The 27,610-nt window shown below is 42.3% G+C and overlaps 1 protein-coding gene and 1 long non-coding RNA gene across 6 annotated transcripts in view; one reads left to right on the top strand and one right to left on the bottom strand.

The window, feature by feature from the left end:
- LOC122455577 lies at positions 1-27,546 on the top strand. The gene is made up of 3 exons (XR_006273876.1): positions 1-375; positions 7,702-7,704; positions 27,211-27,546. It is a non-coding gene; the product is annotated as an uncharacterized LOC122455577 (long non-coding RNA).
- The window catches only part of KIFAP3 (kinesin associated protein 3), a 132,818-nt gene continuing 114,345 nt past the window's right edge, over positions 9,138-27,610 (bottom strand). For 3 of the 5 annotated variants that reach the window (XM_038413461.2, XM_038413464.2, XM_043491130.1), the window contains exon 20: positions 9,138-9,594. In XM_038413461.2, the coding sequence (XP_038269389.1) occupies positions 9,486-9,594 (109 nt within the window). In that variant the 3' untranslated portion in view covers positions 9,138-9,485. Of the gene's footprint in view, positions 9,595-9,652; positions 9,809-11,124; positions 11,722-27,610 lie in introns of those variants that run through there. The other 2 variants (XM_038413463.2, XM_043491129.1) reach the window with 2 other exon arrangements.

Raw genomic sequence — 27,610 nt, 5'->3', positions numbered from 1 at the left:
TTTGCTTCAGGTTGGGGGGCTGTCTGTAAGCGAGGACTGGCTCGTCTCCCGAAGTCTGTAAGAGTGAGCGATTGTCCTTCAGGATAGGATGTAGATCCTTGATGATGCGCTGGAGAGGTAATTTTCCCCCTGTTGATATTCACCCCTTCTTGTCAACTGTTGAGAATAAGCTACTTCCACCTTGATTGATTTGGCCTAGTTAGCACTGACACCCCAACTTGGTAAGGCGACTCCCATTTTTTCACGTGCTGTAATATATATCTACTACTTACTGTATTTTTCACTCCATGCATTTGATGAAGTGGATTTTAGCCCACGAAAGCTTATGACCAAATAAATTTGTTAGTCTCTAAGGTGCCAAAAGGACTCCTAGTTGTTTTAACAAGAACAATTTCTCCCATAGGCCAGAACGAACCATTATGACCATTTAGTCTGACCTGCATAACACAAGCCATAGAATCTCACCAGTAATTTCAGCATCATGCCCATAACTTCTAGTCGGGTTAGAATATCTCTTTAAGAAAGGCCAACAATCTTGATTTAAAGACTCCAAGTGATGAAGAATCTACCACATCCCTAGGTAAGTTGTTCCAATGCTTAATTACCCTCATTGTTCAAATTTGCATTTTATTTCCAGCTTGAATTTGTCTCGCTTCAATTTCCAGCCATGGGATCTCATTACTTCTTTGTCAGCTAGATTAAAGAGCCCTCTGCTATCAGAAGTCTCTTCCCTACATAGGTGCTTGTAGACCATGATCAAGCTTTTGTGATTTTTGTTTTGTTCAGTCCAATGCAATTCAGAAGAACGAGAAATTCATGGTTGTAGTTTGAGCTGTACCCAGAAGACAACAGAACTTGCATGAGCCTTTAACAGAAGTGGCTTACCTGCTTGCACACAATGTACACGCTGCATTCAGCCTTCTGCCCAGGCTTTCTAATCAAACTCTAGCTCGGACCATACCCTGTAGATCACTGGACTGGAGTACAAAGTTTGCACTGATAATTCATACCCTGTTTACTTTTCCACTGCTCTCTGAATTACAATGTCTTGGGCAAAAGGGGTTCCCTGCAGGGGCTGCTCCAGCTATAGGCAAAGCAGGCAGCTGTCTGGGGCAGCTGGTGCAAATCTGAGTGACACTGCAAGCCAGGTTACAACGCTACTCACTCAAATTTGAGTGAATGGCACTGAAACCTGGTGCTTGCTCCCCACACCCCACTTCTACGAACCATCAGAAGGTTCCTCATGCACCCCAAGAAAATCCAAGACCACCCCCAGTTGAGAACCTCTATTCTAGCAGGTAGAAGATAGCACATTGAAGTTTTGCCTTGGCGGCAGATTGTCAAGTGGCCTCTACTCCCTAGTCTAAATTCCCCTCTGCCCTATGTGAAAACTAGTGTTGCCCGTGCATTTAGGAGCTTGAGGAATAGGTGTCTCCCCTCCTAACTATATATACAAGCTTCCTCAGACTGCCAAATTAGTGAGCCAATTTCCTTCCCCAGCTTGCTTGTCAGGGCTGTGTATATTCAGTCTCCCACATAGGCACTACAGAATGGCAGGGAGACTAGCAATAGCTGCTAGACTAGTCTAAACAGCGTGGGTGACTAGGTGAAAACTACATGCACAAGACAGGTGGTCTGTGTGAAAGTTTTCCCACTCTAAATACTATGCATTTTCTTCAGTGACATAATGTGCGTATAAGGAGATATTTTCAATTCCATTGAAACTAATTGCTCTCTGTGTATCATAGTAAAATGACTCGGGAGAGATTTCATTAGAGTATTTTGGACAGAAGAATGGACATTAAAAGGAATTACCATAGTACAGTAGGAGGTCTGGGCTTTTCACACCTCAAACATTATCCCTGTCCCATACAGCACGGGGGCTTTAGGATGTGGTTTTCTCAGTCATTATGAACCTAAAATATAATATAAATCAAGGTACACACCAATGCACCCATCCCCCTGGCCTTGTCTAGATTAGGCTTTAAAGGATGTTAGCACATGTAACTAAGATGTTCTAAACTGTGCTAACACCTGAGCTCCCCTTTAGGCATTTAACGCAACCAGTTTAACACGTCAGAGTATACATTGCCTTGTCTGCACTAGCCTTTTTGAATGTGTTTGTTGGCAACATGCCTTATATCTTATTTTGACAAGAGCTTTCAGTTTGTGCCCAGAACTCAGATGCCACCACTACTGGGAAAGAGACCAAGGGCTGAGATCCAAGAAGGTATTTATGTGCCTAACTCCCATTGTACTGGACTGTAAATGAGCACACCAAGCATCACACTTTGTTGCAGTATCTGCAGCAAATCCACAGTCAATAGAAATGGTCAGAGACATTTGGACAAAATAAAGAGTCAGCTTGAACCTTTACCCAAAACTCAGAGTGCTTCCTCATTTGAGCTTCAGGATTAGTTCATCTAAGTGAAGAGAGAAAGGACTTCTTCCCCTGCACCACCCTCTCCTCTCAGATTGGCAGATTCAGATGGCAATGAGCTAGATCATCAGTGCTAGTGCCTGAGCTAGGCACTGCAGGGGCTGACATGTTGGCAACAAGATGATTGTGACCATTTAGATCAAGCAGGGTGATGGGAAGGGAAAGGATAGCAAGGGCGAAGTACAGCAGGTGTTCACGCCCCTCATCTGTCTCGTGTGTTGGCTACATAACAAAGTGGGACATCAAATAAGGTCCACAAATATGGACTCCCTCTGATGAAGAATGCAAAGGTGGGCAGCTCAGAAGCCTTAAACCAAGACTGGATAAACAGTGGTGCCTAAAAGTTAAGCACAAAAACTAAAATCCAGGGAACAATCAGGACATTTATTCAGGTGCCTAAATGTGGATTTAAGTGCCTAACTTTAAGCATTTACATTTGAAAATTTTGGCCTCGGTGCATATTTATGCAGAGTAATGATGGAAACACCTTTCAGCAACAGGCATGGGCTGATTTCCAGTTGCACTATGTACCATGGCTACAGAGTTTGTGGTGGTGTATAACCATGTGGCTATTATGGGGAATTGAGTTTCTTTCTTGATAGCTGGCTGCTCTGTGGCGTTTTGGACATATTTAGATTGCTGGCTCTTATTGCTTTCCTGCACTACTCTGAGGCTGAGATACGGGTATTTGCATAGCCTTCCACCCTTATTTATCATGTTATTACAGTACTATCTAGTGGGCGACCATGAAGAGGACCCCATTGTTCTATGGAACTGCACACACACAGAGAATAAGACAGTCCCTGCCCCAAAGAGCTTACAATCTAAATAGACAAGACAAAGGGTGGAGAAAAAGGTGAGAACATACAATCAGAGTGAACAATGAGATGGCAGCAAACATCATGTTAGTTTTGTAATTGGAAGTTTATTATTAGTAAATAGTTTATTATTTAAATCCTTTCCCTGGGGTTACATTATGAGGGGATTAGTTAGATGGAAAGAAAGGAAAAGACAGGGCTGGAGAGTGTAAGGGTGAGAATGTACAGCGTGAAAATGGCAGAAAGCAGTCTGATGACTGCACTGTCCATTGGTCCTTGCTTGAACCATGGTCCCTTTGTGCAGCTGCTGTGCCAGCTTCAGGCTCTGGCTGGCTCCTCCCTGCCATTTCTTTCCCAATCATAGAATCATAGAATATTAGGGTCGGAAGAGATCTCAGGAGGTCATCTACTCCAAACCCTTGCTCAAAGCAGGATCAACACCCACTAAATCATCCTAGCCAAGGCTTTGTCAAGCTGGGCCTTAAAAACCTCAAAGGATGGAGATTCCACCACCTCCCTAGGTAACCCATTCCAGTGCTTCACCACCCTCCTAGTGAAATAGTGTTTCCTAATATCCAACCTAGACTTTCCCCACTTCAACTTGAGGCCATTGCTCCTTGTCCTGTCATCTGCCATCACTGAGAACAGCCGAGCTCCATCCTCTTTGCAACCCCACTTCAGGTAGTTGAAAGCTGCTATCAAACCTCCCCTCACTCTTCTCTTCTGTAGACTAAATAAGCCCAGTTCCCTCAGCCCCTCCTCGTAAGTCATGTGCCTCAGCCCCCTAATCATTTTCGTTGCCCTCCGCTGTACTCTCTCCAATTTGTCCACATCCTTTCTGCAGTGGGGGGACCAAAACTGGAAACAATACTCCAGGTGTGGCCTCACCAGTGCCGAATAATCACTTCCCTCGATCGGCTGGCAATGCTCCTACTAATACAGCCCAATATGCTGTTGGCCTTCTTGGCAACAAGGGCACACTGCTGACTCATATCCAGCTTCTCATCTAATGTAATCCCCAGGTCCTTTTCTGCAGAACTGCTGCTTAACCAGTTGGTCCCCAGCCTGTAGCAGTGCATGGGATTCTTCCTTCCTAAGGGCAGGACTCTGCACTTGTCCTTGTTGAACTTCATCAGATTTCTTTTGGCCCAATCCCATATGGCTGAGGGGAGGGAGACAATGAGTAGCCCTCCCCCCCAAACTCTAGGTCCAGAGATGATGGGGAGGGGTTACCATGGCAGTGCTTCATTTTACCCTCTCCCTCTGGTGCAGGAGTACCTGCTTGAAGTGCAACTGATGTCCCTCTCGATTACATTTCTTCTTTTCCATTCCTGCTAGGTACTTGATTTTTCTCATTTATTGTTACATTTTGGTAAACTTCTACTGCCATGGTCATTTGTGTAGTTCTCAAATCATTTCTGTTTCTTACATAAATCCCTTATGTCACCCTAAATAATTTTCTTTTTACGATTACACCTCTTAATATATCAACAGACAGCGTTTGAAAAGCCTTGTCAGCTTTCACCTGCCAACAATTTCAACAGAATCTTTGCATTCATCTGAAAGAGTTTCTAACCTGAATACTTGCAAAGGTAGCCTTCCAAATGTGCACTGAGTGCAAGATAATGCAACGTAGTCTTCCACAGTCACTGCCAGCCACTCCAGTGTCTCTTCCACTGATCAGAGCTTTCCCAAAGTGATCCAGAGAAAACCTTGGACCAGGGTCCTGTCAGCTTTTGCTGTTCCTTCTGGGAGGCCTGCAGGGAGCAGTCATGCAGACTCAGACTTTAAGAACAGCTTACTACACTACTTCTTGGGAAATCTCATAGGCAGGAATGGAGCTATTCACCTAGGACAAGGGCCCCAAAATAGATGCTGGTAAAGTATCAGATATCCCATCCCCTTCTACAACAGTCAAGAGGATTTGGGTAGAAAGGTATAGAGAATGCTCCTCCCTTTCTAGCAGCCAGAGGTGGTTGGGAGTTTCAAAACTGATCACATTATTATTTATATTGTGATAGTGTTTGTAAGTCTCTAATCAGAAACCATAAAACATAGATCCATTAAGAAAGGTTGAGCAGCAACATCTTAATAAGAATCTGATTTAGCACCCAGGCATTTTCCTTGGATAACAATTTGTTTAATTTTCTGGCTGTCTTGTGTACATTTTTTCAAGTCCCACATAAGAGGATGGTGGATGACACTATAAGTAGAAGAAAATGAGCATTGTCTATTTCATAGTACCCATAAGTAACTTTAAGACCCAAACCTATTAAGATAAGAACCAAGTGCTTGTCTACACTTGGAGTTGTTCCTGATTAACTCCATCTGTAGACATTCTTACTCCAGAATAAGAGTGCCTTGTTCCTGTTTAGCTTAACACACTTTGGAATAAGTGTCCACTCCATGGAGTTAATCAGGAACAACTTCATACGTAGACAAGACTTAGAGGCTTTGGATTACGGTGACCAGAAAGCAAGTGTGAAAAATCTGGACGGGGGATGGGGGGGAAATAAGCTTCTATATAAGAAAAAGTCTCAAATATTGGGACATCTGGTCACCCTACTTTGGATCAGGCTTTCAACATGGAGTTTAAGTAGAGAGAGGTGAGAGAGAGAAAATACGGCAGACGGGGGAGAAGACCTTGTAGAGTAAGAAGAAAAAGAAAGAAGACACTGAAAAACAAACATAGGAAGAGATACGCAATGAACAAGGATAGGAAAGAAGTAGGGCAGAGCAAGAAGTTAGCCTGTAAGCTCTTTGGGGCAGTCAGTCTTTTTGTTTTGTGTTTATCAAGCGTATATTATTTTGGGGGCCCATGACTGGGTCTCCCAGGTACTAGCATAATACAAATAAACCAAAAGTAAGGGAGATGGAAGAAGTATTAAATAGGAAGCTGATTGATAACACACTGCAATTAAATAAACTACATCACAATAAGCACACAACTGGTTTATTTCTTTACACTGCTAGGGTTGTGGCTTTAGTGCAGAGGTATCAAACATACAAGACACAGGTTGCACAACCTGTTTTTGGTCCACATGGCATATTCAGGATCAGCAGAATCTCAGCTTTCATTATTAAAAAGAAAGTTTCTTGCTTTCAGGATTCTGAAGAAAATCTTCCAACTGCAAACCCAATGTTACTTGTGCAGTGTTGTCTGAGTCTGCAGAGAGCCTGAAACACTGTCTCAGAGGTGTGGCCTTTCTGCCTACTATTAATCTCACTGTCGTGTTAACTCTGCAAACTAATGAGACTTTTGACACCAGTACATTAACTATATCTTTGCTTAATTTAGCAGTGGAATGGGGGTAGGAATTGACCCCAAATTGGAAGATATTACAGGGAAAGAAACACTGGGAAGAAAGGAGGAACAACCTAAAGCCAGGGAAGAGGGAGAGAAAAGAGGATGAGAAAGCAAGAAGGGCAGAAATAGCAAGGCTCCTAGTGGGGAGCAGAATATCCCTCTAAGCCAAGGGACTGAACACAATAAATAATGAGAATAACTAAAAACTTAGTTTATAGGCTAGACTCCCAAATCTCCCATTGACCTCCATGGGCGATATGCTGTGGGTTGAGGACATATGCAGTCATGCATTTTTATATGCCCCACAGACCATAATTAAAAAGGGATTTTTGTATCTCTCTCCAGAATGACTTTTACACCCCTGCCTTGGTGAACATAGCAGTATAGCTGTTTTTCATCCTGGCTAGCAAGCTTAGTCCTCAGGTGAGTTTTTACCAAGCTCTGCTTGTGGATAATTATTCCCTTTCCTTAGTTGCTCTTAGCCAAGCTGTGAACATTTAGTTCTTTCATTCTTTTCTGATAAAATTTACAATATTTGGTATTATAATGCAGCCAGAGATTTTCCATTGCTATTTACTTTGGGTCTGATCAGATGCAGTACAATTATAGGCATGCACCATACACCAGGCTTAGCTATAGTCCTTGTTAATGTGACGCTCCCAATTAAATGCAGTTTTAGTTTCCCTAGTACTGTGCTGAGCCTTTAAGACCCCACGCTTAACTATTTTCAAAGCAAATTCAAAAAGGAGGACAACTGCTTTGAAAAATTTAATGCTAGTTCTCTGAAGATCTTTTAAAATAACAGATGTGAATGCAGAGATCTCCAAATGAAAAGCCGGGGCATGTGCAGTTCCAGGAGTTTCCCTTGCAGCTGTAGCTGTGTCTACATCTGAGATACGGCGGGCAGATGTGGCATAGCCTCCGTGCACACAAACATGGGCCCAGATCAGTAGGAGGGATCTACAAAGGGGCAGTATTGTAAACAAAAAGGCATCAGGAGTTTAATAGATTTGTTAAAGGTCGCTTTAGAAACGTACAACAGATTTGGAAGATTAAAAAGGGATTTTAGTTGTAGCAGCAGCAATGCTAGTAACTGTCCCATGTCCAAGAACAGCATTTGAGGCAGCATCTGGGAGGAAGTCTGGTTTGGTATTGTGGCTGTTTTTAAAAGTCCCTTCCATTCTCTCTCACCCACAGATGCATAGCATGCTATGTGTAGCTTGACTAACTGTAACTGACCACATGAAGTTTTAAAAGATCACGCCGGGTTTTTCAGGCAACATCATATTTTAGGAGAGATTTTCAGAGGTACACATGGAAGTTGGATGCCCAACTCCCTAATTATTCTTTGTGCCTTTGAAATCTTTCCCTTGGCATATACATAAGCCTTGAATCCCAGTAAATCAAAAGGGATGGGATTGAAAACAAATTCTGTAAATCAAACAGCTACTTTTAAAAAAATGATTTTGAAGTAATTCTTGTTTTGGAAAATAAGCTCCTCAGTCTGATACGCTGTTGTGAGAGAAAAGGCAGCTAGTAGCAGGCTCTCCCATGCCCACTGGGGACAGGGAATCTATTATAGAATTCATGCTAACCCAAACAATGCTGCTGCACTCACCCTAGACTAGGGCCCATATTTTTAAAGGTATTTAGGTGTTGCTGTGCATGCAATGCCTAATGATTTAGAAGCTTGAGTCTCATTTTCAAAGGGGATTTAGGCACTTACAAGCCTAAATCCTATTCAATCACTTTTAAAAATGAAACTTGAGTTTCTAAATCAGTTAGGTGTTGTAACATTGCGTGCAGCAACATTTAAATAGCTTTAAAAATCTGGGCCCAGGAAAACAATTGTAGCACTGCAAGTATGTTAGTTTCAAGGGGAGACCTCTTGGCCCTGTAACTGCTAATCAACAGTTTACAGTCTGTGCACAGACACAATTTAAGCTGGCTTGAGAGCTAATGGGGTGGTTCTCAGGTTTTGGGATGGGGCAAAAGTGGGCTGGGCAGCTTAAAAATCATGCTCTTGCTTAGGTCCATAGTTAGCTACAGCAAATGTTGTTCTAACACTGCACGGCCTTATACACAAAGGCTAGATGAACTCTATTCGAACACTGAAGCATTCTTTTAAAGCATGGTTTCTAATTGTGGTAATTTAGATGGTGGAGACGGCTCTTGCTGTAACTGTTTGAAAATTGGCAAAAAGAGTCCTGCGGCACCTTATAGACTAACAGACGTATTGGAGCATAAGCTTTCGTGGGTGAATACCCACTTCATCGGATGCATGTTTCAAGCTCAAGATGAGTGAATCTGCATCTACCCTCCAATGTTACAGCTGTACAGCACCATACCCTCTGAGCTGTGTGCTGTTGGGATGTTTGAATCCAGTGCTGTATTTCTGTAACAGTGTTCCAGGGTATAGCCTTTGGATGCCAGGCACTAGGCATTTCCAGTGGGTGGCTTACTCAAGTACTTGAACAGTACATGTAAGTCACTTAAAATGCTCCACAAGAGGCAATTACAAAAATCCCTCATGAACCAGAGAGAAACATGGAACTCAGTCATTCATCAGCAATGATTGCATGGTTTTTCTTTTTAATAGAAATTAAATTACTTGCTTAATATACATAATGTAATGTTTACTTTCCAGTCTAGTAGCTTTTCAACACTTGCTTTCAAGTCACATGGCAAACACTGTACAAAAATGATAATAAAGAGAAACCGTGAACACAGTCTGTGTTTGAAATGCTAGAACCAGAAAGGGTTAGGTTTATCTAGAGCTAACACATAGCAAAGGATACATATCACGCAGACCCATTCCAGTATAACCATGCATTACCAGGGAGTGCTCTAAAGTCAGCTACATACAACTGGTTTCTAATGGAGCAGAAAGACAGCACCCTAAAGTACGCAGAGGGATGCTCTATCGGGTACCATAGCCATAGTAGAAAGATTCATCAGGACGGTATCCATACGCAGTCGCAGGGCGGCCAGGAATACAAGCTGGCTGACCAAATCCATCCACTCCAATGCTGGGGGGGAAAAAGAAGAGAGAAACTGGTGTTGATGCTTGTGTTTCACATACAGGAAGCGTGCTCTAGGGCTGGGGCGCTCAAACTTTTTCCATAGGTCAGACCACATTCAGAGGTACTATCTTGAGCACCAACCCCCTTTGGACTCGAGATTCTGCAGACCTTCTCTCCCAGTCATGATCAGGTAATATCTCTGTAGAGATTAAGGCAGCTCCTGAAAAGGAAAAGTAACGCTAGGAAAGTATTTGATGGATTCTTTTAATAGAATGATACTAGTTGGGAACAGAAGAGCTTGTATCACATGACTAGCCAACATTCTGTGGACTACACTTTTGGAACTTCTGGTCTAGTGGGCAATGCAAGGGATTGGGTGATGGGATTCCTAGATCCTGCTATACTATTAATTCAGTAGCAAGTCACTTCACTATGACTCAATTTCCTTGACTATAAAATGAGGATAATACTTCCCTGTCTGAGAGAATTTTAATATATTGCTATAATACAATATTGTTAGAAAACTGCTATTGATGCAAAGCCCGCTGCTAACAGTATACAACAAACCAAATAGTCAAATTATCTTCTGACAAATGGAGAGAAACCCTAAAGTTATTGGGGAAATGCCAACTGCAAATATGGCACTGATTATGTACTAGGTCAGAAATTCACACCATGTTTTTTGAAGTGATAAGACTGACATCCAAAGGACAGACAGGCTTTATCATGTACTAAAGCCCTCTATGTTCTAGCCAGACTGAAGGTTAATTTGATCTTCATATACAGTATCATTTTTCACCCTCTAGCTGTCCAAATCAGTGAGTTAGATATAAAAGTGACAAATATTCTACATTCAGCAATAGCTCTGAGGTAGGAGACAGAGGCAGAGAAAAAAAAGTGAATGTGGGCCAGGACACTGGATTATTGCATACTCTTTGGTATTATGCCATCTTTTACACTTTTACTGCTGCCATTATCCTGCACATACTGAACACAGTTGTTGTAGACCACAACAGCATTAACATGTAAAAGAAAGGAATACCCAGGACACACAGATTGGTAATATCTCAGGCCCTGATTCAGCAAAGCACTTAAACACCTTTAACTTCAAGCCCATGCTTGAGCTAAACTGGCGTCATGATCAACAGAGCACTGAGAAGACCATGTTCCAGCACTTTATCTTCACACAGACACTGCTTCCAGCAACATGAAACTGGGCAGGACCTAGGGATGAACATGAGGAGTTTGGTGCTTGACCAGTCAGGAAACCAGTGTACCTAAAGGATGCTACAATTATAATCCAGAGTGGAGGACTTAAGAGTGTCAGACCCACTTCCCCAGGGACAGAGAATGGCCAATAAGCCAAACTGCAAAGGAGATGATTCCCCTTGAGATAAGCCACCCAAGAGGTTGCGGCCAGATATACACCTAAAGGCTGTGTTAGTATGTCTATACTGGTATACTATGCTGGCAAAGCCCTCCTAGTGTGGATGCAGTTTATCCCAGCTTCCCTAAGCAAAATAAATCATACCGGTAAGAGTGCAATTTTGCCAGAATAACCACGTCTACGGCACAGCTGTGTTAGTCTTGGATCACACATCTTCATGCTTCTGACAGACAACTACCAGCATGAGTTTGTATTGTAGACCTGGCCTACTAGCGCTCTGCTCCAAATCAGAATGCAGTGGTTTGGAGAGCTGTCTTTTTCTCCCTGAACCAGGAGTGCTATTGTCACACTTCACTAATTCACCACGGCCCTGGGGAAGGCCTGGAGTGCCATGTTGAACAAATTCCTCAGGAAGGTGAGGAGTCAAACAACACTGGTACATGCTTTAGTGTCCTGTCTGCTTAGGGTGGGGGCGAGCTAAAGAGCATGGTCTGCGGCCTGCACTGGCTCCCCCTTCCTTACTGGAACCACTCCAAAGTTCCGCGACGCTTTTACAAAGCCCTTTGGGGAACTGGCATGTGATCTTCAAGACTGCCTCACTTTCCAGGTCTCTCTGCAGCAGCTGCGGTCATCCAGCAGACTACCAGGGAGCACTAGGTATGGCCTTCTCAATAGCAGGCTTGAGCCAAATGAGACCATGGAGGGTCCTGTCCTCACCATCTCCAGACACACCTCTTCTCCAGTCCCTGAAGAATCAAAGAGAATCAAACACTGCACTTAGAATTAACCACCCATGATTACAGCCAAGGTAGGCCAAAGAATGGATTTCCCTTCCAGCCTCTCTCCTTTCCCCAGCTTATAGCACCTTGATCCTACTGTGACAGGCCCTTGGGAAAGGGCAGATAGATTAGATGGAGGGCTCTTCTCAAGCCTAATTTTCTGTGTACAGGTCAGTCACTGAAAATAATAAACTGACTAGTCTATTTTCAAGAGCAAAAAGTAAAACTGGGGAAATGGTGAAAAGTAAAGTAGATTTTCAGCTTTCGATTACGATAATCTCAGGAGTTACTAACATACTGTAGGTAAGGGAAAATGTGTCTGAATATGCCTGATTCTCTATCTGTTATGGTAATGTAAATCCATGAATGTCAATGGCATTACACCAACTGGGATGATAGGGTAGAATCAAGTCCATACTTTTTGTTAACCACTGTCCCTTTAAGTCAGAACTTCAGTTCAGGAATACTTTTTCTTCTTTCCTTCCACAAGTTCTCAAAATATTGACTTACCCAAGTTCAGGCTCTAGAGTCAAATAATTTGTAATTTAAAAAAGTAACTTGATATAGTTTTCAGTGTTGGTCCCAGCATATTAGAGAGACAAGGTGGGTGAAGGCTCAGAACATTATCTCTTTCACCAGCAGAAGTTGTTCCAATAAAAGATATTCCCTCACCCACCTGGTCTCTCTAATTTGTTATAGGAAACTCAGTTCTTCATTTTATTTATTTTTTACATTGGTGTTTTGTCTGTGATTGATGTTACATCAGTTTTGGATAATTTACTATTTATTATTGTGGTAACAACTAGAGACCCATCACATCTGTGATGGTGACTCACATTCCTGAAAATTTTAGGCTGGGAAGACACTATATATATGGCAGGGGGACGACACTATTGCCAGCAGAAGGCTGCTTTGGCAATTAGTCAGAAACCCAAAGACCACACCTGTTTTGCATAAAACAGAATCAGGTGCAGCCCCTTTCAACTTTAATGTGGTGGAATGGGGGAGGAGACGCAGGCCCCAAATGGCTACTTGGTTCAAGACAAAACTCAGCATCCTCACTCAGACTCAGATTTCCTAAGGGCAGATTCTCCTAATTAAATACGAAAGTGGCTGCACCTAGCACTGCAGAAATGTGTGGGTTTCTTCTGGTCTTTGTCCGCCTTAATACAGTATATGACACCAAAAAAAGGGGTGGAATACTGTGCTGGCCACAAGTACTATTCACCAGTAGATGGCACTCTCTCCTCATTACAGAATATTACCAAGTACTTCCAACTATTTCCAGTTTAGTAATCCTTATTTAAACAACTTCTAAATGTATCTAAATGGATAAAAAGTTAGGCACAAAAACATGGTTTCAATTACATTCTCAGCAAATCAATTTTTTCCCCTTTTTGTAAATGTGTAAGTAATTAGGTACAGGTCCCTACAGGTTAAACTTTGAGCAGCATCAGTTATTTCCAAATGGTTCTGACATATGGTAGTATCCTGAAGAAAAATGTAAGAAATGGATCAGCTGATAACTACTTCAGACATTGCATTAAAAAAAAGAGAACAGAAAATTATATTAAACTTACCACCCTCCAGAAAATGATGCACTATCTAAATATTTTCCTTAGGTAAATGAATCCTTGTCTATGCCTCAGAAAATATTGGTTTTGCTTTCAAGTGAGTTTAGTCCTCTTTAAAAGTCCCAGCCTACCCTCTTGGAGGATTGGGATTGGTGGGCAGAGTCTACCTGAATGAAAGCCTCTCCATTCCCTCAGCTGAGGGAGGGGCCACAGAACCCAGAAAATAACTGAGTACCAGGGACAAAAAGTGAACAATCAGGGGCCAGCACTGCAGACTGAAGTTCTGATGATACCCAGAACAGCTATACTAAGAGCAATGACAGTGTAAGCATGCCCCATGCCTGCATTCTGCTGCAATCTTGACCTGGAAAGGCCACCTTGATGATGGAGAAAGGAGTTTAGTATCCATGTCCCACTGAGTCTTTCCACACCTCTGCCAAGGATGGAGCCAGTTGTGATGTTGGGGTTTAAGATGTCCACTAGTGACTGGACTGAGAACTTGCTTCATGGATTCTTATTTCTACCTTAGACCCTAGACTATCCCATGCTTTGCTGCACATTGGGCTACCCACATTTGTCCGTGCCTGTCAACTGCCCTTCTCTTCAAATCTTCCCATTTCATGTTGAGGTGCTTAGGGTTAGATGTCATTCAGAATTGTTTGTTTCCATGTTATTCGCAGTCTTCCTCGCTTTCTTCTTTTGTTTTCTGCCGTCTTCTTTTGTAGATTTGTGAGCAGGTGCCATATCCAGTAATTTTTCTAACTTCTTCATTCTTCTTCCTATCTCTATTTGTTATTCCCAATATTCTTCTCAGACATTTGTGATGAAATGCATCCAGCTTCTGTGTATCTTTCTTGGTAAGCTGCCATGTCTCACAGATACATTGTGATGGCAATAACAATTGCTTTTATTTCTACACTAGCAAACAAATCCAAACTTACTCTTAACTAAAGAACTCCTGTTAGTATTATTGATAGCACCTAAAGGAGTTCTGGGCACTATACAGACCCCTGTTCTGAAAAGGCAGTGACATTTTAATGAAATCAAGCAAGTAACCCCAATCCTCCACCTCCTCAATCCCCCTAAAAAAAATCCACCATTTTCACTTCCCACTACACAGTTCAAATTGATACCTAATTGGAGCTCATTCATACCACATACGGTTATCTAATAGAAACCGATCGCACAACATTGTAGTGAATCTGGAACAGGTGAGTTTCTGAAATTGCCCTAATCTGTAAACTCTTAAGGCATCTTTGACTTAATTTTTTTTTTTTACTTGATGGTAGAAGTTGGAGACTGTGCTCACCACACAGCAGAAGTACCACTGTTTTCTCATGGATGGTTTACCAACATGTCTGGGACTCATGGAGTTAAACAGAGAACACAACTAATTATTATGTAATGCTAACCTCAGCTGCTGGTTCATTTTGAGACCCTTTAAAATATGAACTGTGTATTTTACCCCTATGCACTCTCTTAATGATTTGTTTTTTTTTAGACTGAAATCACTTCCAGCCATCAGTTATACTCGCGGTCTCTACACATGCACTTCTCCAAGCACAAATATTTCTTTTTCCTATTGGTCTGCCAGCCCGTCAGAGCAAATTTCACTTTAAACTAAATGCAATGATACTTAAAACCTCTTGGATTACTCAGGCTGCTGGCGTGATCTATGACCTTCCCAAAATGACAGCTGAACTTTCTAATTTGCTTGTACGGCTGGGGAACCGAAGAACACATGCCAAGGGGGAAAATGCTCCTAATGTGCATGAGTGAAGAGAGATTTCTTAACAGCTTTATTTATTGATATTTACCTTGATTCATAATGTACAAAAATAATGTGCCTGTCCTGGGCCCATGGTGCCTAGGAGACATTTTAAAATATAAAAATACAATCAAACGAAACTAGCAATGTCACCCTTATCCAAGCCAGGAAATGCCAAGCAGTATCCCCCTTCCCCACATATACCGGCTCTCATTGTACCCGTCCCTTGCTCAAAGCCTGAGAGAACAGACAGTCTTTGTAGTAGGCCTGGAAGATTGGGCTGTTTCAGACCAGGGGATGAGGGTATTCCATTTCAGGGGCTCGCACTGGCTGTAACTCTATGGTGCAGCCAGAGAACAGAGCTCTCTAGGTTCTTCCACATTAGGAAAATTAGCATCCGTATTACAAAAATGGCCAGCGATGGTGTACAGCTGCTCGCTGTAGCTTTTAAAGACACCTCAGCCCTGCCTATACCAGTGCACAAACCGTTCTGAGCACTGGTGCTAACAGTTACTGCAATGTGGCTACTAATTCCTCAAGTGTAGGCAAGCCCTCAGAGAGGCAGCTCCCAGGTCATTTGGGACTTTATGAGTCAAAAGAAACATTTTGAAATCTATCTGGAAATCCAAGGTAGCCAGCACAGAACCCAAAGCACCGGTGTTGTGTGCTCCCAGCAGAAAATACTGCTGAGGACACAGGCAGCCTCACTATACACCAGCTTCAGTCTCAGACTGCATTTAAAGATACCGTATAGCCACATGCAGAATGCACTGCAATAATCAAACGGAGGTGACACGTGCATGGATGAGGGAAGCCAGGTCCATATCTGAAAGAAGAGGTTGCAACCTCCTGATGAAGTGGAGATGGACATAGGCCTTCTGGCAACTGCTGATACATGACCCCACAGCATGTGGGGAAACTGTATTTCAGAATTTGAATATGGATTTAAGAGCTTGACTTTAGGGACCTAAATAAGAATTTTTTTGGCCTCTGTTGCACGTTTGGCACCCAAAAACACAGAGACCAAAAATAATGGGCCACTGAAAACAGGAGGTCAAGGTCACATACAGCGTTATTGTCAGAGCCAGGATTAGAAGCCAGGTGTCTTCAAATCCTTGTCCTGCTCTGAAGACCAGCCAACCCCCACTACCTACATATTTTGCATGAATCAGATAGATGCAAGACTCACCTGTAATTTTGAGAGGCACTAAACTAGTCAATGGGAACACATTTTAAAAAGGTCTCCATTTAGTACAAGTGCAAATGTTTATCCACACACGCAAGGTGGGGCCGTGATCCAGAAAAGCACTTATGTATGAAGAGAACTTTGTGCTCATTAATAGCTCCATGGACTTCAGTGGGACTACTCACATGCTTAAAGCTACTTGTGTGCTTAGGTGCTTTGCTGAACTGAAGTTCATTTGCACACAACTATACAACACATGTACTCACATGAGATCCGATCCTGCTCCCACTGATTTATAACTGTGATCTGGCAAAACTTCCATAGACGTCAATGGACTCAGGATTAGGCTCATGTTTTTGGGTGTGCAGGATCCTTTGAAAACTTGGCCGCAATGCTGCCCACAGATATGGAGCTCCCTTTTTGAAAATCACTTGCATACCTTATTATGATGAATATTTTAAGAATACGGTTTAAAATATGCAAGGTCCCCCCCCCCCACAATTGGTATTCACAATCATCCTCAGAGTCCTATCATTTCACTTCTGAAAGAGAATCTATTAGTCAGTGACAGTATTGTTGATAACATATGGTACTGTTGCAGTTCTAGCCATCCTGCTGTAAAATCGTATGCCATAAAACTGTGGAATGCATAAACTGTATCAGGTTCCTGTGTATAACAGAGAGGATGAATTATGTTCAACACATAGTAGAAGACTGTATTTTTCCCTCATGGGGTACCCAAGTCATGAAAGTGAAACACCACTCACCATAACTTTGAGACATAAGCCCAGCATTATAATACATAAATAATGAACTGCATCTAAATTGTATCATACTTGAGTGCCAACAAGAGACAGGACTTGATGTGTTTAAGTGTGTATTTTCTCTCCTCTCTTGGTAGCTCTCATTTGAAGTGCTGATGAAAGGTACTAGATTGAAAGCCCAAGAGCCTTTATCTGCAGGTAAGGCAATTCAAGCTTCTCAGTGCGCTGCCCCCACCCCCCATCCCACCACACACACAATGACCACCGTAGAGTTGGGAGGATCATTCAGTAGCCACATTAGTTCCCTGGTCTTTCTGCTGAGACTACCAACCAAGTGCCAGCTAGGATGATCGTTTTGTGATGGACCCCTGTCCACTAAGTAATGGATCGAGGCCACTAGGCTAGTATCACACAGGTCACTTAGCGTTCAGATGGTAGCTACTCATGGTTGCTTGGACTCTGATAACCAAAGAGACGAAAGGTTCCACAGACACACTATATAATAGTCTGCTGCAGCTACTTCTCTATTTCTCCTTAATTGTCCACTAACTTGTTCTGCCCTTCAACTTGTGAGAGCAAATCCTGGGAGACAGAATAGAAATTTTTTTTAAAAGTCAGAGGTTTTTATATGTAATAACATATCCTATAAACTAGAGTCATGAGCAGTAATGATATGATCATGGCATGATAAACCACAAATACTTTAAATTCTGTATCTCATGGCCCCATCTTCCTTCTTCTCCTTCTGTTTATTTTTCCCATATTTTGTCTCTCTCAAACTCAGCTTGGACGGAAGCTTTATGTTGCAATAAATGCACAGTTCCTGCCCCAAAGTGCCATGCACATCTGCAAACTAATATTAAATATTAATTACACAAAGAATTATATTAACATTAACGTTACAAAGTCAAGCACTCAAAAATTTGGAAATGCCAGAATTAAGGTTTTCTGTGCTCCCTTGTGCATATGCTTTATGATATAGTCTTTAATTAATCACTAGACCCATTTAATCGATCCCCCGCTACATCGATCACAGCAGCATCGATCCCTGGTAAGTCTAGACATGGCCTGATTTACAGATGCAGCTGTGAGTGCTCAGCACTTCTGTAAATCAGATTAAGGGTGTCAAGTCAGATGCGAGTAACTTGCCCTGTATCACACAGGAACTCTGTGGCAGAGGCAGGGATGGAATCTAAGGCTCTAGGGCAGTGGTTCTCAAAGCCGGTCCGACGCTTGTTCAGGGAAAGCCCCTGGCGCGCCGGACCAGTTTGTTTACCTGCCGCGTCTGCAGGTTCGGCTGATCGCGGCTCCCACTGGCTGCGGTTCGCTGGTCCGGCGCGCCAGGGACTTTCCCTGAACAAGCAGTGGACTAGCTTTGAGAACGACTGCTCTAGGGTACCGTTCAACTGCTTTAACCATGAAAGCATCCATTCTTTTTCTGAAGTCTCCTGCCTCATTCACTACACACTTTCCAACTTCTGCAACAAATGAGGTGGGGTCCTATAGACAGTCTCCTTAACTATACAGCTGTGATTTCCCCTGAGTGAGCCAGGGGTCCTAAAGGAAAAAGTAGTATGTGATCATGTAATTAAAGATTGTACAATAATGCATATGGACAAGAAGTCTCAGTTAAGGTTGCAGAGACCTTAATTCCGGCATGTTCTAATTTCTGAGTGCTTGATTTTGCAACTTTAATGTTCTTTTAATGTAGGCTGGTGGGTGGCTGTTTTCCCCCCATGTATTATTTACTATTCAATTTAAAAAAAAATTGAAAATACAAATTCCATCATGTGGCATCACAGCCCCCTTGTTTGCAGTTCAGGTGCCTTGACCTGCACCCAGAATGGCCTGTGGCAGCCCAGAGCTACAACTGCATGGAAAGACCTGTTCAGCTCAAGGCTAGAGCATGCAAAAAGGGGAAACTAGGTCAAATTACAAATAGGGCTGTCAAACTATTAAAAAAATTAATCACAATTAATCATACTGTTAAATAATAATAGAATATCATTTATTTACATATTTTTGGACGGTTTCTACATTTTCAAATATATTGATTTCAATTACAACATAGAATACAAAGTGTACAATGCTCACTTTATATTTTTTTATTACAAATATTTCAATGTAAAAAACAAAAAAACAGTATTTTTCAATTCACCTAATACAAGTACTATAGTGCAATCTCTATCATGAAAGTTGAACTTCCAAGTGTAGAATTATGTACAAAAAATAACTGCATTCAAAAATAAAACAATGTAAAACTTTATAGCCTAGAAGTCCACTTAGTCCTATTTCTTGGTCAGCCAATCACTCAGACAAACAAGTTTGTTTACATTTGCAGGAGATAATGCTGCCCACTTCTTGTTCATAATATCACTGAAATTGAGAATAGGCGTTTGCATGGCATTGTTGCAGCTGGCATCACAAGATATTTACATGCCAGATGTGCTAAAGAGTCATATGTCCCTTCATCCACCGTTCCAGAGGACATGCATCCATGATGATGACGGCTTCTGCTTAATTACAATTAAAAGCAGTGTGGACCGACGCATGTTCATTTTCATCATCTGAGTCAGATGCCACCAGCAAAAGGTTGATTTTCTTTTTTTTGGTGGTTCGGGTTCTCTAGTTTCTTCAACGGAGTGTTGCTCTTTTAAGACTTCTGAAAGCATGCTCCACACCTCATCCCTCACAGATTTTGGAAGACACTTCAAATTCTTAAACCTTGGATCGAGTGCTATAGCTAACTTCAGAAATTTCACATCGGTACCTTCTTTGCGTTTTGTCAAATCTGCAGCAAAAGTGTTCTTAAAATCAACAACATGTGCTGAGTTATCATCAGAGACTGCTATAACATGAAATATATAAATAAATGATCTGGAGGATGGTGTGGATTGCACTCTCAGCAAATTTGCGGATGATACTAAACTGGGAGGAGTGGTAGATACGCTGGAGGGGAGGGATAGGATACAGAAGGACCTAGACAAATTGGAGGATTGGGCCAAAAGAAATCTAATGAGGTTCAATAAGGATAAATGCAGGGTCCTGCACTTAGGATGGAAGAATCCAATGCACCGCTACAGACTAGGGACCGAATGGCTCGGCAGCAGTTCTGCGGAAAAGGACCTAGGGGTGACAGTGGACGAGAAGCTGGATATGAGTCAGCAGTGTGCCCTTGTTGCCAAGAAGGCCAATGGCATTTTGGGTTGTATAAGTAGGGGCATAGCGAGCAGATCGAGGGACGTGATCGTTCCCCTCTATTCGACACTGGTGAGGCCTCATCTGGAGTACTGTGTCCAGTTTTGGGCCCCACACTACAGGAAGGATGTGGATAAATTGGAAAGAGTACAACGAAGGGCAACGAAAATGATTAGGGGTCTAGAGCACATGACTTATGAGGAGAGGCTGAGGGAGCTGGGATTGTTTAGTCTGCAGAAGAGAAGAATGAGGGGGGATTTGATAGCTGCTTTCAACTACCTGAAAGGGGGTTTCAAAGAGGATGGCTCTAGACTGTTCTCAATGGTAGCAGATGACAGAACGAGGAGTAATGGTCTCAAGTTGCAATGGGGGAGGTTTAGATTGGATATTAGGAAAAACTTTTTCACGAAGAGGGTGGTGAAACACTGGAATGCGTTACCTAGGGAGGTGGTAGAATCTCCTTCCTTAGAGGTTTTTAAGGTCAGGCTTGACAAAGCCCTAGCTGGGATGATTTAACTGGGACTTGGTCCTGCTTTGAGCAGGGGGTTGGACTAGATGACCTTCTGGGGTCCCTTCCAACCCTGATATTCTATGATTCTATGATTCTATGATATGGCAGAATGTGGGTAAAACAGAGCGGAGACATACAATTCTCCCCAAAGGATATCAGTCACAAATTTAACAAACACATTTTTTTAACGGGCGTCATCAGCATGTCCTCTGGAATGGTGGCCGAAGCATGAAAGGGCATAAGAATATTTAGCATATCTGGCATGTAAATAACTTGCAATGCCGCCTACAAAGGTCCCAGGCGAACACCTGTTCTCACTTTCTGGCGACACTGTAAATAATAAGTGGGCAGAATTATCTCCTGTAAATGTAAACAAACTTGTTTGTCTTAGCGATTGGCTGAATGAGAAGTAGGACTGAGTGGACTTGTAGGCTCTAAAGTTTTGCATTGTTTTGTTTTTGAGTGCAGTTATGTAAGAAAACAATTCTACATTTGTAAGTTTCATTTTCACGATAAAGAGATACATACTTGTATGAGGTGAACTGAAAAATACTGTTTCTTTGGTTTATCATTTTTACAGTGCAAATATTTGGAATCAAAAATAAAGTGAGCAGTGTACACTTTGTATTCTAGTGTTGTAATTGAAATCAATATATTTGAAAATGTAGAAAAACATCCAAAATATTTAACAAACAATAAATACCAACTGAAATTTAACAGTGCAATTAAAACTGTGATCAATCATGATTAATTTTTTTAATCATGCTTAATTTTTTTGAGTTAATGACGTGAGTTAACTGTGATTTATTGACAGCCCTAATTAGAAAAGATTAATATAAACAAACAACAAGTATGCAGGGACAAAATTAGAAAGGCCAAGGCACAAAATGAGATTAAACTAGCTAGACACAAAGGGTAAAAAGAAAGCATTTTACAAATATATTAGAAGCAAGAGGAAGACCAAGGACAGGGTAGCCCTGTTACTCAATGGGGGCAGGGGGAACAATAACAGAAAATGTGGAAATGGCAAAAGTGCTAAATTAATCTTTTGTTTCAGTTTTCACCAAAAAAGTTAGTAGCAATTGGACATCTAACACAGTGAAAGTCAGTGAAAATGAGGTTGGATCAGAGGCTAAAATAGAGAAAAAAGTTAAAAATTACTTAAGACACTTTAGATGTCTTCCAGTCACCAGGGCCTGATGAAATACATCCTAGAATACTCAAGGAACTGACTCAGGAGATATGAGTCATTAACGGTTATCTTCAAAAAGTCATGGAAGATGGGAGAGATTCCAGAGGATGGGAAGAGGTCAAATATAGTGCCAATTTATAAAAAGAGAAATAAGGAAAACCCGGGGAATTACAGATCAGTCAGTAATTAAGTTAATTTCAATACCCAGAAAGATAATGGAGCAAATAATTAAGGAATCAAAATTTGCCAACACCTAGAAGATAATAAGGTTATAAGTAACAGTCAGCATGGATTTGTCAAAAACAATTCGTGTCAAACCAACTTAATAGCTTTCTTTAACTGGGTAACAAGCCTTGTGGATAGGAGGGAAGTAGTAAATGTGATATATCTTGACTTTAGTAAGGCTTTTTATACTGTCTCGCAAGATCTTCTCATAGACAAACTAGGGAAACAGAACCTAGATGGAGCTACTATAAGGTGGGTGCATAACTAGTTGGAAAACCATTCCCAGAAAGTAGTTCACAGTGATTCACAGGTCAAGCTGGAAGGGCATATCAAGTGGGGTCCCACTGGGATCAGTTCTGGGTCTGGCTCTGGCTCTGTTCAATATCTTCATCAATGATTTAGATAATGGCATAGAGTACACTTAACGTTTGCGGACAATACCAAGGTGGGAAGGGTTGCAAGTGCTTTGGAGGATAGGATTAAAATTCAAAATGATCTGGTCAAACTGGAGAAATGGTCTGAAGTAAACAGAATAAAATTGAGTAAGAAGAAATGCAAAGTACTCCACTTAGGAAGGAATAATCAGTTGCACACGTACAAAATGGGAAATGACTGCCCAGGAAGGAGTACTACATAAAAGGATCTGGCCATTATAGTGGATCACAAACTAAAGGACAGTCAACAATGTAACACTGTCGCAAAAAAAGCAAACATCATTCCGGGATTTATTAGCAGGAGTGTTGCAAGCAAGACATAAGTAGTAATTCTCTATTCCACACTCATTAGGCCTCAACTAGAATATTGTGTCCACTTCTGGGCACCACATTTCAGGAAAGATATGGACTAATTGGAGGAAGTCCAGAGAAGAGCAACAAAAATGATTAAAGGTAGAGAAAACATGACTTAAGAGGGGAGATTGAAAAAAATTGGTTTTGTTTAGTTTGGAGAAGAGAAGACCGACAGGGGACATGATAACAGTTTTCACATAAATAAAAGGTTGTTACAAGAAGGGAGAAAAATTGTTCTCTTCAACTCTGAGGATAGGATAAGAAGCAACGGGGTTAAACTGCAGCAAAGGAGGTTCAAGGTTGGACATTAGGAAAAACTTCCTAACTGTCAGGGTAGTTAAACACCGGAACAAATTGACTAGGGAGGTGGTAAAATCTCCATCATTAGAGATTTTAAAGAGCGGATTAGACAAACATCTGTCAGGGATGGTCTAGATAATATTTAGTCCTGCCATGAGTGCAGGGGACTGGATTAGATGACCTCTTGAAGTCCCTTCCAGTCCTATGATTCTATGCTTAGTGTGGACAGACTTCAGGCAATTTAGCTGTTAAAATCTCAGTCCCAGTCTCCACACTGAATTTGTGTGAACTGCAATTACCATTTGTAATTTTTCAAAGGTTTATAACTTGGCCATATTAGGGTGGGTTTTCACAGGGACAATAAAACGCATACCCCTGACACAAAAGGCCTCTCCACACTGCCAAATTTGAAATCCCTGCTCCAAAGCATGGGGTGCTAGAGCTTTTTAAAGAAAAGGTCACCAGAATTTATTTAACATGGGCAAAACATTTTTATTGAGTCTTGTTCTCAGAAGTGACTAAATCGTTTTGGCTGAAGTTTTTTTTTAAAAAATTCAGCCTGAGGCAGACATCCAGGATGGAAAATTTCAGCCCAAAGAGAAATTCTGGCAAAGTTATAAGCCACTGAAGACAGGGTCTTATAATGGGAAGTGACAGGCAACCTTAAAAATAGGCTGCACTACCAGCCCCACCTATAATAAGGAGCCCATCATCTCCCCTACTTTTCCTCATGAATGTGTAGGACAGGGCTGTAGTAAGGGAGGTAGAAGAGAAACTCAAGCAGCATCCGATGAAGTGAGCTGTAGCTCATGAAAGCTTATGCTCTAATAAATTTGTTAGTCTCTAAGGTGCCACAAGTACTCCTTTTCTTCAAGCAGCATTATCCTCCTCCCCTGCCACCAGATCCCATGGAGGTCCCCCACGTAAGTGTGTGGGGCTTAGACTCTACTCACCTTGTGGGCAGGGCAGAGTCCCATCTTATGCTCCAACTTTGCCCCCAAACTTGCAGTGTTCCCCATTGAAGTGAATGAAGTCTATTACAGATTTCCCACCGATGCTTAACCTGGGCCTGACTGGTCACTTTTATGCTGGTGTTACACCAATGATTTCAATGACATGACACTAACCAGCCCCCTATCTCCTCCCTCAGAGGCAGCACAGTGAGGTGGCAGCTAACCAATAGCAGCAGGGGTCCTGAAGGAGCAGTAGGCTAGGAGTCTGGAGGACCCCACTCAAAAATTGTGGGTCCCCAGCGTGCACGCATTCCAAACGCCACAACCCTGTCCAATTGCTGGAGAGAAACTCCCTCTCTGGAACACTCTTGGGGACTCCACAAGTTGTAACTCTCCAAGTCTCCATAGTACAATACCTGTTCCATGGTGGAGAGGGTGATCAGAGCCTCTGCACACACCCCACTTTGGTGTTACCCACTGAAGTCAGGGGTACAAGGCACCCCTGTTGCCGCCACCTCAAACAAGTGACCAAAGCTTCAATTGACATTATTGCTCCAATGTTACAAGATCGACCAGACAGCCTGGAGTTTAGCTGGTCATATATGCGGCTCATCCATTTTCCAGATCAAAAATCCTTCTGGACACAATACAGTGGATCAAAGAGACCACTAATGTAACTCACATATATTACGTAAGCAGTTGTAGCAATGTGTGCATGCATGTGTTGATGGGGATTGTGTGAAAATGCACTCCGTTCTGAAAGCATCAGTGAGCTGCTGGACTGGACTTCTTGGGCCAAACTGCCAGAGTATGGTTGGGAAGTCTCAGCTGGAAGAAGTGAATGATCAGGCCATTAAGTAGAAATGTTTTATTAGCTCTCTCCAGTGGTACTGCAATCCTGATTGACAGACACAGATTCACACAAAACTCTGTAACATTACCTGTTATTCTCCCCCTTTTCTCCAAGACAAGCTGCAACAAATCCTAATTAGATCATGCTTGGGCTGCCAGTGAAAAGAGTACTTGTGGCACCTTAGAGACTAACAAATTTATTAGAGCATAAGCTTTCGTGAGCTACAGCTCACTTCATCGGATGCATTTGGTGCAATTTGATGCAAATGCATCCGATGAAGTGAGCTGTAGCTCACGAAAGCTTATGCTCTAATAAATTTGTTAGTCTCTAAGGTGCCACAAGTACTCCTTTTCTTTTTGCGAATACAGACTAACACGGCTGCTACTCTGAAACCAGTGAAAAGAGTGCAGACCTGTGCCTTTGTGAATGTAACGAGCCCATGAATGACACCATGCTAGTCACAATGGCCCTGGAACAGCCATTTTAATTACTGAAAAGTTATATTGTGTTGCCTGCTGAAAAAAAAAATTCACAAACTGATTGTAGGAGATCGCTCTAATGAAGATCTGTTACCAGCCAGAAAGATTTTATTACGCTATGTTAATTTATTTTCTCAGAGAAGGACGAATTGCATTGAATATTTAGCAGCTTTTTGTGGCCCCCTTTTTAGGTTCATACTCAGGGTGGAAGGTATTGAGGGAAGGGTTTATAGACGGAATCAACTGGCTAAAAATCCTGATCATGTGGCTTTGATGAGCAGACCCAGAACTTGGTATGAACTCTCTTTAAATATGGTTAATGTTGTCAGCCCTAATGGTTAAATCAACCAAAAGAGAAAGATGCTCTGTAAAGCAACCAAGCAGAACCCATAACTAATACCTCACCAAGCGATTTAGTGTGTGACAGAATCCCTTACACACTTGGGCACACTTTGAAAAGCACAGACTTAAGTTTCATGTATTGACCTAATACAATGCTGACTTTATGCCCTAAGCAAAACAACCGACTTCAGTGGAGTAGAGTGGGAGGTACAAGACCATTAGATTTGGCCGACTAACCTTTGAAAGGAGGCGGCGCATCAGAGAAATCTATCAAACCTATTTCTGTCACTCATTAAAACAGGTTAACCCCAAGGAGCCCGTATGTCCGGCTCTCACAACACTGGATTAAATGGAGTATCCAGATGCCATTTGGCAAAAACTCCAAGAGCATCTTAACAAAATTCTCTTGTTCCAGCAATTTAATTATAGGCCAACAGCAAAATCTGAGAACTGTGGAGAAATGAGCATTGTCTTCAACATCCGAGTCCAGCTACGTATCCAGGGAAAAGAGCTCTAGAATTCACTGCTGAGAAGTGATTCTTAAATGTTTCACAACTGAATGGTCTTAAAACAAAAGCTCTGAATTAAGAAATTCAGAACCCAGTAAGTCTTGTTGAAAAGTAGCATAGCCTATTATCTCTGCTGAGTGATGGAAGATGGTTCAGTGGTGAGGGGAAGCCTGGGACTTGGGAGACCCAGTATCAATTCCCTGCTTTGATACGGATTCCAAGTGACCCTGGGCAAGTCATTAGACTCTCTGTGCCTACGTGCCCCCATCTGCACAATGGAGAGAACAGCACTTTCCCTACTACAGATGGGTGTTATGAGGATAAATACATTGAAGACTGTGGGTATGTCTACACTGGCAAAGTTACAGCGCCATCAGAGAGCTCTGAAGGGAAACCACTGTTATATGTTCACACTGTTAGCTGCCGGCGCAATACCATGTTCACACTTGTGGCACTTGCAGCGGTATTCAGAGGGTGCACTCTGGCAGCTATCCTACAGAGCATCTCTTCCTCTTCTGCTGCTAAGAGTTGTGGGAAGGTGGAGGGGGTCACGGGACATCCTGGGTCCTGTCCCAATGCCCCGTGATGCATTGCTTCACATCCCAGCAATCCCTGTGCTCCCGTCCACATTTGGCACCATCTTTTAATGGTTTGTATACTGCACACTCTGCCTCTTTGGTCTGCAGGAATGGATCATACACTGTTGACCAGTATCGCTCTAACATGTCATGAGTGGCAGTGGAGTTATTCCTTAAACTACAAAGGTAAGAGGAGTGCAACATTGATCTCGTCAAACGTGTAGCTACGACATGAGATTGCATGTGGCATTCACGGAGATTCTGACTACAGTGGAACACCGCTTTTGGGCTCGGGAAACAAGCACTGAGTGGTGGGATCACATAGTCATGCACGTCTGGGATGACAAGCAGTGACTGCAAAACTTTCGGATGAGGAAAGCCACATTCATGGGATTGTGTGATGAGCTGACCCAGGCCTGGCGGCACAAGCACATGAGAATGAGAGCTGTCCTGCCTTTGGAGAAGCACGTAGCGATTGCACTGTGGAAGCTGACTACTCCAGACTGCTACCGATCAGTCACTAACCAGTTCAGAGTGGGAAAGTCGACCATTAGACTTGTGTTGCCGGAAGTGTGCAGGGCCATTAATCGCATCCTGCTCTGAAAAACTGTTACTCTGGGCAACGTGCATGACATT

Source organism: Dermochelys coriacea, chromosome 8 (assembly GCF_009764565.3).
Source record: "Dermochelys coriacea isolate rDerCor1 chromosome 8, rDerCor1.pri.v4, whole genome shotgun sequence".
Classification (NCBI taxonomy): Eukaryota; Metazoa; Chordata; order Testudines; family Dermochelyidae; genus Dermochelys; species Dermochelys coriacea.
Note: the sequence above shows the minus strand (reverse complement) of the source record. Positions and strands in the feature narration are given on the sequence as shown.